This window comes from Macrotis lagotis, chromosome 1 (genome assembly GCF_037893015.1).
Source record: "Macrotis lagotis isolate mMagLag1 chromosome 1, bilby.v1.9.chrom.fasta, whole genome shotgun sequence".
NCBI classification, from domain to species: domain Eukaryota; kingdom Metazoa; phylum Chordata; class Mammalia; order Peramelemorphia; family Peramelidae; genus Macrotis; species Macrotis lagotis.
The window spans coordinates 93,920,303-93,938,650 of NC_133658.1; the positions used below are offsets into that span (position 1 = coordinate 93,920,303).

The 18,348-nt window shown below is 38.2% G+C and overlaps 1 protein-coding gene across 2 annotated transcripts in view; it reads right to left on the minus strand.

Annotated features, from left to right (window-relative positions):
- Positions 1–18,348, minus strand: part of THADA (THADA armadillo repeat containing) — a 433,450-nt gene that overhangs the window by 90,097 nt on the left and 325,005 nt on the right. For both annotated transcript variants that reach the window (XM_074204775.1, XM_074204781.1), the window contains exon 31: positions 16,769–16,863. In XM_074204775.1, the coding sequence (XP_074060876.1) occupies positions 16,769–16,863 (95 nt within the window). The remainder of the gene's footprint in view (positions 1–16,768; positions 16,864–18,348) is intronic.

Here is an 18,348-nt window from a genome sequence, read left to right on the forward strand (position 1 = left end):
AAAGCCATATCTAACATGGAACAGAGACCCAATATTGAGGCAGGAATAAATATGAGTAAAGTCTGCTCGACTGTTGGGTGAGAAAAAGAGCTGGCACAGAGCCAACTCCCCAGTACCAAGGCTTGGTCAAGTCCTGCTCCTTAAAAGACAGGTGGCTTTGAACAAATTTTCTAACCTCATCTGTTAAATGGAGATAACATTATTTGCATTACTAACTTCATATCCATCAACAGGCTTTATTATGACCTCCAAAGATCAGTCTAGTTAAATTTGGGGAAGTTCATTACCTACAGACTATTCATCAGATGATGGATCCTTTTTTTGGGGGAGGGTGGTTCACAGTTAATTCACAAAACAGGGGCAGCTAGGTGGTTCAGTGGATAGAATGCCAAGTCTGCAGTTGGGAAGACATCTTTCTGAGTTCAAATTTGGCTTCAGACACTTACTAGTTGTGTGACCCTGGGTGAGTCACTTAACCCTATTTGCCTCAGTTTCCTCATCTATAAAATGATCTGGAGAAGAAAATGGCAAACTACTCCAACATCTTTGCCAAGAATACCCCAAATGGGGTCACAAAGAGTCAGTCATGACTGAAACAAATGAGCAACAACAACAACATTATTTATGAAGGGGTGGAAAAGTTATGATTAGCCCTGGAGGAGGGACTATTTGCCTTGATAAAGATTATTAATGATCGTACAGAAAAGACTTAGTAATTCTGAAAGTGGTACATACATTTAAGAAATGGCTACTAATCACATCTTCTCTCTAGGCTTTTTTGTCAAGGTCTCCATCTACTTTTCCAGCTCAATAATCTGTGTCTCTATGCATATCCAAATCTGTCTTCTTCAGGACCTCAGTTCTTATTTTATAACTCCAGTTTTGCTAATATTTCCCAGTCCGCAAAACTTACTGTAGTTGATTTCTGGCATCTAATTACACTTGGAATTTTATAATTCTGAAATTGTTTCTTTTGTAAAAGTCTTCTCTTTTCCTAGCCTGTAAGCTCCGTCTTCCCCTTTCTCTGACATCCCAGACAGAGTAAATAATACTCCCCCTACTATTCATTTTTCTTCTCATAGAGTACCACAACTGCTCTTAGGAATCACAGTTTTAGATCTGAAAGAGAACTCATGTTATTTTTAAAGTGAGGAAATTGATTTCCAGTGATTTGTCTAAGGCACTCCGTAGAAAACATTTTTCTCCCTCTCAATTTATCCTCACCCAAATAGTCTCTGAACATTCTTCCTGGCTTGTTTCATATGTATTCATCTTAAGATACAACTCCACACAATGACTCCTTTTACCTATCTATTCTGCTGCTTTTGAATGAGGTGTACCCATTCAATAGACTTATTCCAGTTATGAGTATCACCCCATCACATAACAACGATAGCCAACATTTATATGGTGTCCTTATGAACCAGGGTAAATCCTTTACAATTTGATTCTCACAATAACTTCTGAAGGTAGGTGCTATTTTCCCCATTTTTTAGATGAGAAAACTAAAACAGGTTAAAATAATTTGCCCAGGGTCACATAGCTATTAAGTATTTGAGGTTAGACATGAATTCAGACCTTTCTGATTTCAAGCCTGGTATCTATTTATGTACCATCAACTTCTCCAAATTCAGTGATTCTTATGAAGTCAAATTTACTCCCCCTGCTTTAGGTTCCCTAGTTCAACTTGTTTATTACCTATATTTTGTGAATTTTTGGATAGAACTGAAGCCAAAGCTTCAATCACTGGTTCTCATTTTGGATATTTACTTCTTCTGAATTACAAACAGCAGTTTCAAGGGAGAAAAAAAATCTAATTTCAGTAAGAAAAAATCCTCAAATTACTTCCAATAACTTTCTCAGGGTGAAATACACAACCCTGACATTTTCTACTACAATTTTAGACTGTGAACTTCTTGAGAATAGAAACTGTTTTTTTTTTCCTTATCAGGAAAATAAAAGAGATGGGGCAAAATTTCCAAGTCTTTCAGCATTAAAATTAAGCATTCCTCCCCCCCCAGTCAATGGAGCTAACTGACTTGCCCAATGTCACCCAGCTAGGTAATTATTAAGTGTCTGAGACTGGATTTGAACTCAGGTCCTCCTGACCCCTGATCCTTCACTGCACCACCTAGTTATCCCCAAAATAAATATTTTTAATTGGGTTTCTATCATAATAGGATATGTAAGTGCATATATATATATAATTTTTATATATGTGTTATATGTAAATAGAATATCACATTCCCAAGAATGGGCTCATTTCGATTCAACATCAACTTAGTAGCCAAACAATTATATCCTTTTCTTATTTTTCACTCCTGGAAAGCTCCCTTTCCCAAAGTACAGTGTTCATCACTAGTTCCCTTCTTTCATTTTCTGTGAAATTGCTTTGCATTAACTTGTATAAATTTAATATAGATAACTACATATATGTATTGTTTCTTCCCAGTAGACTATAAGCTCCATGAGAGCAGGAGTTGTTTTCTTTTAGTCTTTGTGTCATGTTACAGGTGGGGCAGCTAGGTAGTGCAGTCACCAGCCCTGGAGTTAGGAGGACTTGAGTTCATATCTGGCCTCAGACATTTGACACAAGTTGTGTGACCTTGGGCAAATCACTTAACCCTGCATGCCTCCCATTCAGGGCCATCTCCAGTCATGCAGATCCATATCTGGCCACTGGACCCAGATGACTCTGGAGGAGAAAGTGAGACTTGCGTACAACCCCCTCTCACTGAAATCCAATTCAAATGCTTCTCATGGCATCACCTCCATGATTAGTGATCTCTTTGAGAATGAAGGACAAATAACATGTTACAGGTACTTGATAAATTTTTTTTTTGAGTGAATGAATGAACTATAGAAATTAGGAATCTGGTGCTTATTTGGGGACTCACTGTTGCCTGGGAAAGATGCTTTTGGAAAAAAATACAAAGATGCCTTTGAAATAGTGGCAGATTTTTAGGGAAAAGCAGCAAATTTTATGAGACTAAAGCCTAGATCTCCTTGGAATTTCATAACTGCAGGCACAGGCTCAGAGGCTTCTAAAAATATGCTTCCTATTTGCCTTTCTCTCCTGAACAGAGCCAAAAGAATGGTACCAACTGTACCACATTAAATACATATGCACCCTGGGCTGATAAAATTTATGACCCAATGAAAAGATAAGAATTGTTTTTAATTTATTCAGATGGAGTTGGTTAAATTTAACCTCATTAGACCAAATAATCAAAGCAGGTGTTTGTAAGTTGCCAATGTTTTTAGTCTCTGTTAATTGTTTGGCTATGCTTCCTAGGAACTTAGGTAAAGGAAGTTAAAATATCAATAAAATCAGTGACCTTATATTTATTCCTGTCACACATACATTATTCAAGCTTTAGGCGGTCTAAATAAGGGGCATTTTAAATGGTGCTCCCAGGCCTTTGCCATTTAACCATTGCCAACATCCAAGTCGCCCTATGGGAAGGCTTCCATGAGTAGTCCAACCTTCATTACCTAAATACAAGTTGTATAAAATGAGAGCTTGTCTCCTAATCTTCAACTGATCTACAAATTCCACTAGCCAGGCAAAGAAATATTTAGAGGTTCTGACTTTGTTCTCAAATACTGGTCACTTTAAGATCTTTAGAGGCAAAATAATGATAATAAAAACAGTTGCTCACATTCCAGCTCAAACAAAACGTTTATTGCCCTTGGCAGGACCACTACATCTGAACTATAAATCTCCACTAACAAAGAGACCGCAACACACACCAACCAAACCGCGGGGTGTTGGGATGTGTTTAGCAAAGTGGCTGCAGGTAAGATTTTAAAAGGAGAGAAGTGTCTGGGTCTCTTAAACGGCCCCACCTTCTCTCTATTAACTACCTGACAGGGTCCCCTGGTGTACCCTTAAGTCATTTGGGGTGCTGTTAGCAGAAACTTGGGCAATTAAAATATGCAAGATGTTGGAGGCAGTGGGTATTGCTCCCTGCCTGGGGCTGGTCAACCTCTCCTGGATTAAAGTCCTGAAATGGTGTCCTAGTCCCAACCTGTTATTTCATCCTCATTGAAACTTCCTCACTGATAGAGATCTATTGCTAAGTGTAATTTATGGTTTTAGAGAGTCATCTGAAGTGTTGAGAGAGAAGCTAAGTGATCTGCCAGTGGTCGTCCAGCCAGTCTATGCCAGAAGGTGGCTTCCAGGATGTGAGGTCCAAGGCCCTCTCTCCTCTGGTCCAAAAGGTCTGGCAGCCTTTAAGGATTATATATGTATTTAGAGGACACTTCTTTAAGAATGGCTTCATGTGGCCAGTTATCTCATTTCATGTTTGTAGCCATAGCCATCAGTGAGGTTAAGGACTGAAGACGTTATTATCTCTGGACTGGTATTTTCAACTCTTCTTTACTTTTCATCTTTCCCCATAAGAATGGAAGCTACTTGAGGAAAGGGATTGGTTTGATAACTTCTATTTCTATTTCCCAGTGTCTGGCAGATAATAAGTACTTATTGGTTCTTTCCTCCCCCCCCCTTCTTTTCCTCCTTTTTTTTTCTGTTTTCTTCCTCCCTTCTTTTCTCCCTCCCTCCCCACTTCCTTCCTATCATCTATCCATCCATCCATTCATCTTTCCTTATTGTTCCTATTCCTGATTTTCATCTTCTATACTACACTATATCACACTGTCCTTAGATTGTTGTTTGATCTGGGAAAGAACCAATTACATGAGGAGGGTGTTATGATTTGCAAATGTATTGGATTTAAGTGATGAAGGGCTGTGCAGTCACCAGCCTCACTTTCTCCTCTGGAGTCTTCTGGGTCCAGCATCCAGATACAGATCAAGAAGACTGCAAATGGTCTCAGATGCAGTAGGAGATCTTGGCCTTTTTAAGGTAAGTTTTTTCCCAGGCCTCAGTTTGCTGAAAAGTCCATTAAGTGATTAAAGGCTAGGTAAGAATTGAGGCAAAAGATGGCCTAAGAGAATCAATCTGACAGAGGAAGTCCTTCAGAGTTTCTGGTCAGATCAGAAACAAATCCTTCAGTCTGATCCATCAAAACCCAAAGAACCCAAAGAATCTTGGGCTGGGATCACTTATTGGCCAATCAATGACAGCTAGAGTGATTTGGGTTTAAAGTTATAAGCAAGTAGTTCCATCTGGATCATAATTGGGCTTTTTCAAAGTCTAGTTTTTCAGAGCTGTATTTCAAGAAATCATAAGTGTAAACTACACAAGACAAATGAGTCAATTATTCCAGTTTTTTCCCTTAATGATAGAATAAATAAAGAAGGAAAAAAAAAATCTAGACCTCAAACTCCAAGATACCTTGCAAAGTATAAGTAATCAACATTTATATTCCTTTGGCCAGAACACCCACTGGTAAAGGGTATGACTCCCCAGGTGGATAGAGGGAGAAGAGGAAGGGGAGGGGGAGAAAGTGGAGGACAAGAAGCAAAAGGCTAGCCTTGAGAACAGCATAACTCTGCAAGGTCAGCCAGAAAAGCTCATGGAGCATTCTGTGTCATTGCCTTTTACTATAAGAGTCTCCTGGGATCTGGTCCACCATTCTGAACACTTAACAAATGCTCATTGCCTGACCAAGTCAATATGGCAATAATAGTATCGAGGTGCTGGTTTCAAGTGTGAGGACTTCTTTGTGATCTTGGACAAATCACAAACACTCCAGACCTCAGTTTCCTAATCTGTAAATGCAAGAGCAGGGTGCTAGGACCTCCCAATTCCTTTATGATTCTAAATCCATCAACTTATCATTGAATTCCTTCTTGACCAGAAGTAAGTGGACACTGAAAGCAATGGAGTTTGTTAGGAGTGAGATTAAGCTGGTGAATTCCTCTTACCCACACATGGGTAGATATAGATATGAACAGGTGGTGGTAAATCAGATCTGGGGCTCTGGACTTGGAGTCAATAAGACCTGTGTTGAAATTCAGGCAGAGATATTGAACTGATCATGTGTCCCTTTTTTTGCCTGTGCCTCAGTTTCTTTGTCTGTAAAATAAGGGTAATAACAGGCACCTACCTCCCAGGGTTACTGTGAGACTGAGATAGTATTTATAAAGTGCTTTGCAAACCTTAAAATGCCAGAGTCATTTAAAAATTATTAGCTATTAGAAAGAAACAGGGAAGAGAGGAAAGAATTTAATATTTTTTGATAAAAGGCAACTAGGTGACTCAGTGGTTAGATTACTGTATCTGGAGTCAGGAAAACTCATCTTCCTGAGTTCAAACACTAACCAGCTGTGTCACCCTGGGGCAAGCCACTTAACCTTGCTTGCCTCAGTTTCCTCATCTGTAAAATGAACTGGTGAAGTGGCAAATCATTCCAATGCCTTTACCAACAAACTCCACAAAAAGTTTGACATGACTTAAAAAAAAAAGACTGAACAACTTTATCTGTTTTGCAAATATACCCTAAGGATTATGGAACATCTGACCTGCTATTAAAACTCTTCCATTAATTTGTAAGCCCCTTGAGATCAGATCCTGCCTCACTCTCCCATTTGTGTGCTCATTTTTTTTTTCATTCATTCAAATGGACCTTTAGCCCCAATATGTTGTGTTCACATAAATTCTGCAGTGTTGGAATTTCAAATGGTGACCGGTTGGGATTTCAGAAAGTTTCTAAAATTCTCCATTTGTGTCTCCAGTCCCAGACCAGCGTGGGAGCTGCCTGCCTCGTCACTGTTTCAATTACAAGCTTCTCCACCAAATACCACCCCCACCAATCCCACTCAGAGGCTATAATTTTCTTCTTGGAGAAACTGATAGACTGATGATGACAGTTGGATTCGGCAGAAGGAAGGAATCAGGGACTGGGAGTCCTTGTGGTTTTAAACGGCTTTTAAAACCAAACAAACTCATCATTTGAAATAGGGGTAAAAAACAAGTTAATGGTGATGGGGAAACCTCAAAATTGTTGGGAAGGACCAAGATGAAAGTTCAAATTACACCAAACACATCATTATCTTAAGCTTTTCTAATCACCTTCTCTCTCTATTCCCCCCCCCCCTTCACTGTTCTTATTACACATTTCTCCAGTTGGGAAAAGTGCCCTCTTTGGAGTAACGGTGGGGGAAAGGTCATCAGCATGGTACCATATGAGGGGTGGTAGGAAAGTCCTGCCCCCTCCCCAAATCACTTCTTTTTTTCCTTGGTTTAGTGGAAAGAGCACTTGACTTGAAGAAGCTTGGGAAACTGGCTATGTACATAGAGAAACCTGGGAACACTTGCAGGGACCAACACAGCCCAGTGAAGTGGGCAGAGACAGGAGAGTTATGAAAACAAAACAACTCTGAGAGCCATAGGGCTTTGATCAATGAAATTATTAGCAACCATCTTCTGGAGATCATGATGAAACAGGCTACCGAACCACCTGAGAGGCAATGAACCCAACTCATCCCTTCCACATCACATGGGTGTTCACACTGAGGTGTGCCTGTGATCTGGAAAATTTCCTTTGTACCAGAGAAGTCTTTTTCTTTTATGGGAATTCACTCATTAATCTTTGCAAAATCTGGGTGAACTATTTGGTCATATTTCAACTTAAAAAAAAACTATGATATTGAAAGATAAAAGATGATATTATACAAAATATATGCATATTTTATGCATTTCTGAGTTTCTAAATTCCCCTAAAATTCCCTAAAGCCCACCTAAGATATACTGAAACTGAGATGGGGAAAGTCAAGATGTGGGATAACTAGACATTCTTCAGACAAAATCAATATGGGAATAGGTTTTGTTGAAATATTCATGATTATTATAGGAGTTTTTTTCTTCTTTTTTTTCCCATGGTGGGTTGGAAATTGGGAGAGGTTGGTAATCAAGAGGGTTGGTCCAAAGAAAAAGCTGTCAGTCAGCGAGTCTTTATTCTTTTAATTTTGATTTTTTTAATTTAATTTTTTATTTTAGGTTTTTGCAAGTCAGGGTTAAGTGGCTTGCCCAAGGCCACACAGCTAGGTAATTATTAAGTGTCTGAGGCTGGATTTGAACCCAGGTACCTGACTCCAAGGCCGGTGCTTTATCCACTACGCCACCTAGCCGCTCCTAATTTAACTTTTTTTTTGACAAGTCAATGGGGTTTAGTGACTTGTCCAATGTCACACAGCTGGGTAATTGTTAAGTTTCTGAGGCCAAATTTGAACTAAGGTCCTTCTGACTCCAGGGCCGGTGCTCTATCCACAGTGCCACCCAGTTGCTCCATCAGCGAGCCTTTATTAAGAATTCACAGGGGGCAGCTAGGTGGCGTAGTGGATAAAGCACCGGCCTTGGAGTCAGGAGTACCTGAGTTCAAATCCAGACTCAGATACTTAATAATTACCTAGCTGTGTGGCCTTGGGCAAGCCACTTAGCTCCCTTTGCCTTGCAAAAAAAAAAAAAGAATTCACAGAAGATAACTGAAGGAAGGTCAACAGACATTACGTTCAAGTCAGCTTTGGAAGTTTATGGTAAATGACTAATATGGAAATATGTTTCATATATATATATATATATATATATATATATATATATATATACACACACACACACATATATATCTTCTCATCTAAGGGAAAGGGGGAGGTAAGGGAAAAAATTTGGAACTCAAAATTTTTAAATGGATGCTAAAATTTATCTACATATAATTAGAAAAAAGATACTACTAAAATAATAATAAAAAAGAAAGTATATGCTACATTTCTTATGTTAAAATGAAAAACAAGCACTACATAATAGAGATGTATAGTTTCATCTTTTTCTGTTCTACTTTGTGTAAGAAAATACTAATTTTATTGGCACTTAAATGCAAAATTAAAAAAAAAAACTGGCTATGTGACAATCATTTAACCTCCTGGAAGGTGGACTCAGTTTTCTTTCTGTAAAATGGGATAATGAAAATTGCACAGCATAATTTAGGAGGTTTTGTGAGGGTCAAATGGAATTCTGTATGTATGTAAAGTGATTTATAAGCTAGGCAAACACCAGCTACTATCATTGCTAAATTTCTCCATTATAAGATCAGTCTTTTAGATTAAGTAAATCTTTTCCTAGGCTCTTCTTTTAAAATGAAAATTATCTTGATCTTAATTTCCCCAAACCTTGGTGGAAATGTTTATCTCACAGCTTTCTTTTGCATGTGGAAGAGGGATGCTTTTTGAGAACTCTGGATGGAATCTTGAGGATGGGGAGGACCTTGAAATGGGAAAAATAGATGGAGACAAGGAAGGGACAAAGAACCACAAGGAACTATCTCCTCTAGAATACAAATACAAGCAAAGAGTAGGCAGTTCCTCCACTCAAAAAATTTATATTTGAAAAGGGGAAGACAACGCAGAAAAAGGGGAAACAGTAAGAAGGTAATTGCAAGAGAAGTATGGTGGCAAAGTCTAGAGAACCAGAAGTTGAGTCTGGAGAACAAAAGAATGAGCATGGTTGGCTTGGGCACTTACACAAAAGGGAGGTTCTAGGAGGGACTCATCAATTAGAAGAGAGGTCTGGAGGGACAGAAGCATCTTCCATGGTAAGAAGATTGCTTTTGAGGTGGATTAGGTGGCTTTGAGGTGGCTTTTTGAGGTGAATAGCTTGTTTAAATAGAGCAGTTTGGAATTGTCTAATTTTGGTTTTTGTTCTTAAAAAGTCAATGGGTATACGCTGACATCTGATTCAGAAATGATTCTCCTGAATTCTGGGCCTGGAATCAGGAAGACCCAAGTTCAAGTCTAGCCTCAGACTCTTGCTAGCTATGGAGCCCTGGACAACTCACTTAATTCATGCCTCAGTTTCCTCAATTATGAAATGCAAATAATAATGTTCCTACTTTGTTGTAGGAATCAAATATTTGTTCAGTGTTTAGGACAGAGCAAAAGACATAGGCACTTACTAAAAGTTTGTTTCCTTCCTTATCAAAGTAGAATAAATTTCCTTTTTTATTTATGTTACTTGGTAAATGCCAAGACTAGAGGCTTTCTGGTTCTTTTCTGCACAAAATATTTATTCTATATATGCATAAAACTTCTGTGTTGTATGCAAGAGCTTGGCCTCTCTCATTTGAAGCATATTTTTTTCAACACGTTTTTGATTATCTTTTCTAATGCTTTGCTCTGAAACCAAATAGTAACATGTATGTTGGTATTCCTTAGAGGGACTTATCAACACTTTGGAGACTTTTCCTTAAGTTGCAACTGTCTTCATAGTGCAAATGGTATCCAGAATAACACAATATGAGATATATGTCTCCAATATCCCATGAAATTGTGGGGTTTTTTTTGTGGCCTTTGGATGTATGATCAAAACCAACTTTATCAGCTCTTTAATTGCTTCTCCAAAGAGTCCATTATTGAATACTCTATCTAAATCATATCAAATGACAAAAAAAAAAGAAACTGCAGACAAATGGACTCTTTGGAGAGGCAATTTAAAGAATCAATAAAATTGGTTTTTATTATACATTCAAAGACAACACAAAAAAATTTTTAAAAAAGAAAACTGTCATGCTTCTCTACCTCAAGCTATCTTTTTTTTTTTACCCTCTCATTTTTCTGTCAAACTTCTAGAAAAAGCTCTCCACACTCATTGCTTCCACTTTCTCTTCTCTTACTTTCCCTTCACCCTGTGCTCCTAGCCTGGTTCATGACCATCTCATCACTAAACTGAAACTGCTCTTTCCAAAATCACCAGTGATCTCTTAAAGGCCAAATCTGATGTTCTCTCCTCACTCCTGATCCTTCTCCATCTATCTGCTGGATTTGACCTTATTGTCAAACTTCTCCTCCTGGACAGTGTTTCCTCTCTGAGTGTTCAGGGCAAAGGCAGCTAGACTTGGATTCATTAAGATCTGAGTTCAAATTTAGCCTCAGATTCTTGGAGTGACTTTGGGCAAATCATTTAATCTCTCTTAGTTTCTTCATTTGTAAAATGTGGATAATAACAGCACTATCCTCCCAGGGGTATTGTTAGGATTAAGAGATAACAGGGAAAGCCTTTGCAAACCTTAAGGTACTATATAAATACAGCAGCTATTAATTATTATCATTATCATTATATTCATGGTTCTACTCTCTTCAGGTTCTCCTCCTTTTTGTCTGATGGCTTCATCTAAGTCTTCTTTGGTAGCTCATCATGTGTATCACTTGCTCCTTTCTCTTCTCCTTCTTTACCTCTATGTTTTTCCATCTTCTAAACTATAAAATGAGGATCATACTTCCCAGTCTAGGTTGTTATGAGAGTTAGATGATATAATAGCTGCAACAGAACCTGGCATATTCCCTAATTAATAAATGGCCATAGGATATGAACAGGTAGTTTTCAGATGAAGAAATTGAAGCTATATAGTCATAGGAAAAATGCTCCAAATCATTATTGATTAAAGAAATGCCAATTAAAACAACTGTGAGGTACCACCTCGCATCTATCAGATTGGCTGAAATGACAAAAAAAGGAAAATGACCACTCTTGGAGAAGATGTGGGAAAACTGGGACACTAATGCACTGTTGGTAGAGTTATGAATTGATCCAAACATTCTGGAGAGCAATTTGGAGCTATGCCCAAGGGCTATAAAATTGAGCCTACACTTTGATCTAGCAATAATGCTAGGTTTGTTTCCCAAAGGGATCATAAAAAAGGGAAAAGACTCACATGTACAAAAAATATTTATAGCAGATCTTTTTATGGTGGCAAAAAATTGGAAATTGAGGGGATGCCCATCAATTGGGGAATGGCCGAACAATAATGTTCTTTAAAATGATGAGCAGGTGGATTTCAAAAAATCCTAAAAAGACTTACCTGATGCTGATTGAAGTAAGCAGAACCAGGAGAACATTGTTCATGGTGACAGCAACACTGTGTGAAGATCAACTATTGATAAACTTAGCTTTTCTCAGCAATATAATAATCTAAAACAATTCTAAAAGACTCATGATGGAAAATGCTATCCACACCCAGAGAAAGAACAATGGAGTCTTAACGCAGATCAAAACATTCTATTTTCACTTTTTGTTGGTTTTTTTCTTTCTCAAAATTTTTCCCTTTTGTTTAGAGTCTTCTTTCATAACATGACTAATGTAGAAATATATTTAACATAAGTGTACAGGTATAACAGGTATAACAGATTGCTTTCTGTCTTAGGAAGAAGGGAAGGGAGGAAGGGAGAAAAAAATTATAATTCAAAATCTTATAAAAATGAATGTTGAAAAATACTATTACATGCAGTTAGAAATCATAAAGTACTATTAAGTGGAAAAAAATTTATAAAAAAAGGAAAAAATGAAATAAAATGAAGACCTGGCAAAAAACAAAAACCAAAACCAGAGATCATTGGTGACTTCAGCTGAATGATGAGGTTAAGTCAGATAATGAAAGGTCAAGGAGCACTTGTGAGGTAAGGAAGTAGAAACAATGTATGCAGAAAACTTTTCCTTGATATTTGGCTGGGAAGGGAGAAAAAAATAAAGGATACTCATTTAAAGAATAACTTAATAGGATCAAGTTAAGGGTTTTTTTTTAAGTTAAGGAGATGGACAAGTTTGAATGCAATACAGAAGCAGGGAGAGGGAGAGGGAGGAAGGAGAAGGAGAAGAGGGAAGACAGAGAATCAAGTTAATGATGGAGAAATCTGCCAGAGAAGGTAAAAAGAGTATGAGATCAAGGATACTCATAGACAGACAGACAGGCCTTGGCAAGGAAGGCTACCTCTTTGTCAGAGACTGGTGAAAAGGAGTAAAGGGGTTTTGGAATGAAAAGGGGAAGAGAGTTATAAGACACCACTAATTCAAATGTATAAATTCCGTCATGCTTACAAAAAAACAATCCTGTTATGGTTCCATCTCAGAAATCCAATTAGGGTGACAGAATTAACAAATATGAAATACTCTTAAATGAACATAAGACAAGAGTTTTCAATAAACATAAGACAAACAGCTAAATTGTATAGAATAGACCATTCTGGAGGAATGTGAGAGGGAAATGATGTAAGAAAGGAAGGATGAAGTTGTAGAAAACATGACAGAGAATTGAGTTAGTTAAAATGTAGTCCATTGTCTAACCAATGGACAAAGAGATATAGAGTTTCCATATACTTTTGAAATTAGAAACTTTTATTTATTACTGATGAACAATGATAAACTAAGAAGTCTCCTTTAAACAAATTTTTAGAAAACAGATGTATACTATCTTTAAAGCGTTTGATAATAGTTGTTAATTGTTATGGACAAACACATACACTTCTAGTGGGTGGATTAGCTTCTCCTGCCTCATTTACTGGGGAATGGATATGTGGGATGATGTTTGCTTCAGGACCTAAGAGAGAATATATAGAGGAGGAGAACAAGAGTTGGAGATGGTGATGCTGAACTCCTCACTAAACTCACAGAGAGGTCAGAACATCCTAGATGGTTCCAAGAAGATGGCACCAAATGGAGATATTTCAATGCTAACAGAGTCAGAATGGGGAGGAACAAGCCCAAAGGCTTTGGAATGCCTGCTGTCACATGTATGAAGGAGAGATGAGGGACAGAGACCTGACAAGGAGAAGACCTGGCTAGGTAGGCATGGACAAACAGGCCATATTTTTCACTGGTATTGAGAGTCATGTGGGCATTATAAGTCTCAAGAGAAGCTGGGACCCACAACAAAGGTGACAACAAGAAGCATTTATATAGGACTTTAAGGTTTCCATTACAGGGAGGGTTCCTCAGTCCCTTAAGGCAGGGGTTCTTTAACCTTCTTTGGTCATTGAACACTTTGGCTCTCTGGTGAAGCCTATAAATCTCATCTCAGATAATAGTTTTAAATGCATAAAATAAAAGGGTTACAAAGGAAATCCCTTTTACTAAAATATAGTGATCAAAAAAATCTGTATTTTTAAAAGATCATAGACAATAGTAGGATCTCCTTCCAGATTAATATTTTTCAATGTGAAAAATAAAATATATGATTCCAAAGGAATATGTGTGTTTAATTATATAAAAATACTCCCTGTTTCTTTTCTTCTTTTCCTCCCTCTGTTCTGCCTCCCTCCCCTTCTCTCTCTCTCTCTCTCTCTCTCTCTCTCTCTCTCTCTCTCTCTCTCTCTCTCAATCTTGCTGTCTTTAAAGTTCACAGACCTTATTCTGGTTATGGCCCATGTCCTAAGATAAGGGTAGGACATCTTCTTGACAGTTGAAAAATCTGTATATAATATAGACCTACTTAGGAAGACCTGAGTTCAAATTTGGCCTCAGACACTAGCTATATGACCTTGGGCATGTCAATAAATCTGTTTCCTCAGTTTTCTCAACTGTAAAATGGAGAAAGTCATAGTCACACTTCCCTCTAAGAATTGTTGTGAGGCTCAAATGAGATATTTGTAAAAAGACTTATCATAGTCTAGGGTACACTGCAGGTGCCATATAAAGTCTCACTCTTATCACTTCTAAGTCTCTTTCCCTAGCTCCATTCCTGCAATTCCCACTGTCCTCCAGACAGCTACACCTAGGTATCTTGCATCAAACTCAGCATAAACAAATATGAGCTCCTCATCCAGAATCCTATGATTTTATTCTCTTTTCAGCATTTTCTTATTTCTTCAAATAAGACTAGAATCCTCAGAGTTTCTTTTGTTTCCTCCTCATTTTGATTAACTTGCATTGAGTTGCTAAGAATTGCCATTTCTGTCTCTATAATAGGCTTCTCCTCCATCTCCTCCTCTTTCACAAACTTATTACTTCTTGTCTGAACTATCAGAGTAACCCACTAAGGGGGTCTCCCTATCTTATTTCTCTTCCTTCTCCAGTTTGTTCCAAGGAATGACACCAGATTAATCTTTCTGAAACCTGGCCCCTTGAACCAGCAATTTTTTTTTTGCCCCAAAACTCTTCAGTGGTTTCCTATTACCTGCTAAATAAAGTCCAACCTTCTTTGCTCTACATTCAAGGCTCTACATGATTTGGGTTCCCAATATCCTAAGGCCAGTCTCATCTCTTATTACTCCCCCTGCTCTTTGTACAAACAACACTGCAGCCAAATTAGATTACCAGCTATCCTCCAAACACACTTCCTGATATTCTACTTTTATACTTGATGCTCAGTTTCCTATACTCTCAAATGTCCCTTCTCGGATTCACCTATCAAACCCTTCCTTGAAGACCCATCTCTTGTGTGTAACTTCCTCTGATGTCCCTTCCTCCCATCTGGAAGGAATCTCCTTCCTCCCCCCCACCCCAAGACAGTGTCTTAACATAGAAGGCATTTAATATATCTGAATGAGTGAACTACTAAATCACTTGATGCTTTTCCTAATACACTTTCACATTATACCTTATATTACTTTTCTTATAGACTCATCTTCCTGAGTTCAAATCTGACCTCAGACACTTACTAGCTATGACACGCTGGGCAAATCACTTCACTTTGTTTGCCTCAGTTTCCTCAACTATATAATGATCTGGAGAAGGAAATGGCAAACCAATCCAGGATCTTTCCCGAGGAAACCCCAAATGGGGTCATGAAGAATCACACAAGACTGAGAAATGGCTAAACTACAAGGCTTTTAGTATCAACAAGGGCAGAGTCTGGTTCTGATCCATTTTTATATCTTCCCCAGGGTCTAGAATAGGCACATTGTACATATTCAGTAAGTCTCTGTTAAATGAATGGTTCATATGCAGAACATAGAGAAACAGAATTGCTGTGATGTGGGATTTTCTACTGCAAAACAGGACAATGGAAGATGCCATTTTAAAAATGAAAATCTTTGGTGATATCTGATTTTTAATTTTTGAACAATTTCCAAGCTTCATGCAAGTAGCATGAGGACTTGACACAAGCTCCTGGCGTAAGGAAGAAATCATCGGCACAGCGGCTCATGGGCATTTTGTGGACATGGGCTTGGGCGTTTGAGCCTTATGGATCGGGGCGAGGGGGCTTCAGGTCTCCCCCCATGCATTATGGATTTGTTTGAATTTAGGAACAAAATTCCATATGGATGGGGCTGGACGTTAGCAGCCTGAACGTATTTCCTGAAGACAACAAATCATAGACAAGGAAATGCAGGAACAGACGGACATGCGGGTGCTCGGAACCTGTCTTTGTAATTGTAGCCTTCAGACAGGCCTAATCAATTAGAAGGGGCTGATTTTAACCAGTCACAGGCTCATTATGCTGCATTCCAGTTTGTGTTGATGAAAATCAGCTTCAGTCTGTGGCCTGGAACTCATGCTCAACCACTTCCTGGGGCCTCTTATAGAAACACATCAAGAAACATTTTTATTTGGAATTGCCCTCCCTCCATTTTATTTTAAGGGAGCAGCTTTGTGAATCCAGATGAAATTAAAATGATTGGAAGCCTGGGCTCATATATATAAAGGGGAAAGATATTTGAAGTCAAAGTCTTCAGATAGCAATTATTATTTGCATTACTTCAGAGGTAGGCTTTGAGACAGATTCCTAAATACTGAGCCTATGGCATTATAATGATGAAGTCAACTTCCCTATCTCCACATAGCAAAACTGATTGCTCTTTCTAAGAAAATATCCTATGAGGAACAGATTCTTCCAAAGTCTTTAAAAGACAGAAGGTCTAGGTCCAGTGTCTTCATCCAAAGGGCTGAAGAGGAATGAAATAGAAACCTGAGAGGTGTCTCAATGAAGGAATAACAGAACTGACCCTTTTTCATGTGATGTGTGGTTAGACTCAAAAAAAGAAGTAGGGTGGAGGAACAACACAAAACCCCACACACATGGTATGGTATCCAAAATGGGATGCAAATCCTGTAAAGATTCCAAATCAAGTTGCAAAATCATCTGTTGAGTCATACCTGGCTGACTTCCCTTTGGGCCTTTGTCAAGACAGCGAGTCAATAGGATGAGAATATCAATGCAGACAGCTCTGGTCACCAGACAAGGGTTCTGCCTGGAAAGTAAAAGGACAGCAGGTAAATAAAACCATCTTAAGTACCTGTGGACAAAGGTGCTAACTATTAAGCATGCCAGTCAGATGCCAGTCTCTGCACCCAAGGAAGATATCAAAGGAAGACATAGGGTTAGGGCTAATGTAAGTGCTCCAAGTTAGGGCCAGATGGTGAATAGCAAAAAATAAAAGGGCCATACCACATCCCCACTATCTTTGTCATAAAACAAAGAGAGAAAAAACACACTTTGCAAAAATGGGTAATTTCTGGAAAAATCCCACTGGCCATGAAAAATCCCTGTTTGACATTTTAGAGAAAAAGAGTACACTGACATGTGGCAAACCATAACTATGGGTTTAAAATAACAGGCTAAACAACAAACAAATGCAAGAAATTAAAAACATGGGAGCCAAACATTGTTGTTTTTTTAAATAAGTGGATTTTAAAAAATAAATAGAGCAACCAATTTTACCCCTGAACTATATACAATAGAGATTAAATAGCCTCAGATTTTGTGTCCCAGATAGAGAAAGGAAGAAGCCAAATTTTCTTGTAAAAAGCCAGAAATTGATGATGAAGGCCTTTAATTCTAAGACTCAGTTCATGTTAACAATAAACTGAAAGTCTGTGACTGATTTTATATCTGCCGTCCAGTTAGCCTGGTTTCTTCTCAGTTGTCTGACTTTGATGGTGGGATGTGGACCCTATCTCTGTCTCTATCTTGACCACCAAATTCTGTGGTAAAGTTGGAGAGATGTGAACTAGACCAGTGGTATCACACTTAAAAGAGAAACAGGGGCTCCTAAACTATACATAAGAATCCTCACAGACCACATATTGACTTATATTTTTTATTAATTTATTTATTTTAAACATTTTTCAATTACATTTTGATCTGGTTTGGCCCATACTCAGGCGTGTTGTGGGCTACATATTCGATATTCCTGAACTAGATAATGATACAACTTGATGAATTTAGAATGGGTAAATCATTAATGATTTGATGTCATTTTAGTGGGAGATTTCCATTGGAGGGCTATAGTAATCGGATCTTAATCTTTGGTTGGAAATCATTTTTGCCAACAAAATGAGCAAAGTCAAAATTAGTTAGTCATCATTTACTATGTGGAGCCCTTGGGTTAGAAAGAAAGTGAAAAACAAAGTCTCTCCTTTGTTGTTCACTCCGTACATACCAGACATATGCACAGTTCATGGAGAAGATATTAGCAGTTAGGAGGAAATAGGAAGGGTCTCTCTTTCTGAGATGAGTCTAAGAGGGAGCGAGGCATGCAAAGGAGACAGAGGGGAACAGGGGAGATAATGGTAAAAAGTTCAAATTTGGGAGAATGAGGGCTATGTTGGAGGAATAATCAGCTGGGTCAGAGAATACTGAGAAGAAACTAAAAAGACAAAAGGTTGGAAGGCTCCAGGATGGGAAGGGCTTTAAATGTTAAACAGAGGGGTGGCTAGGTGGTGCAGTGAATAGA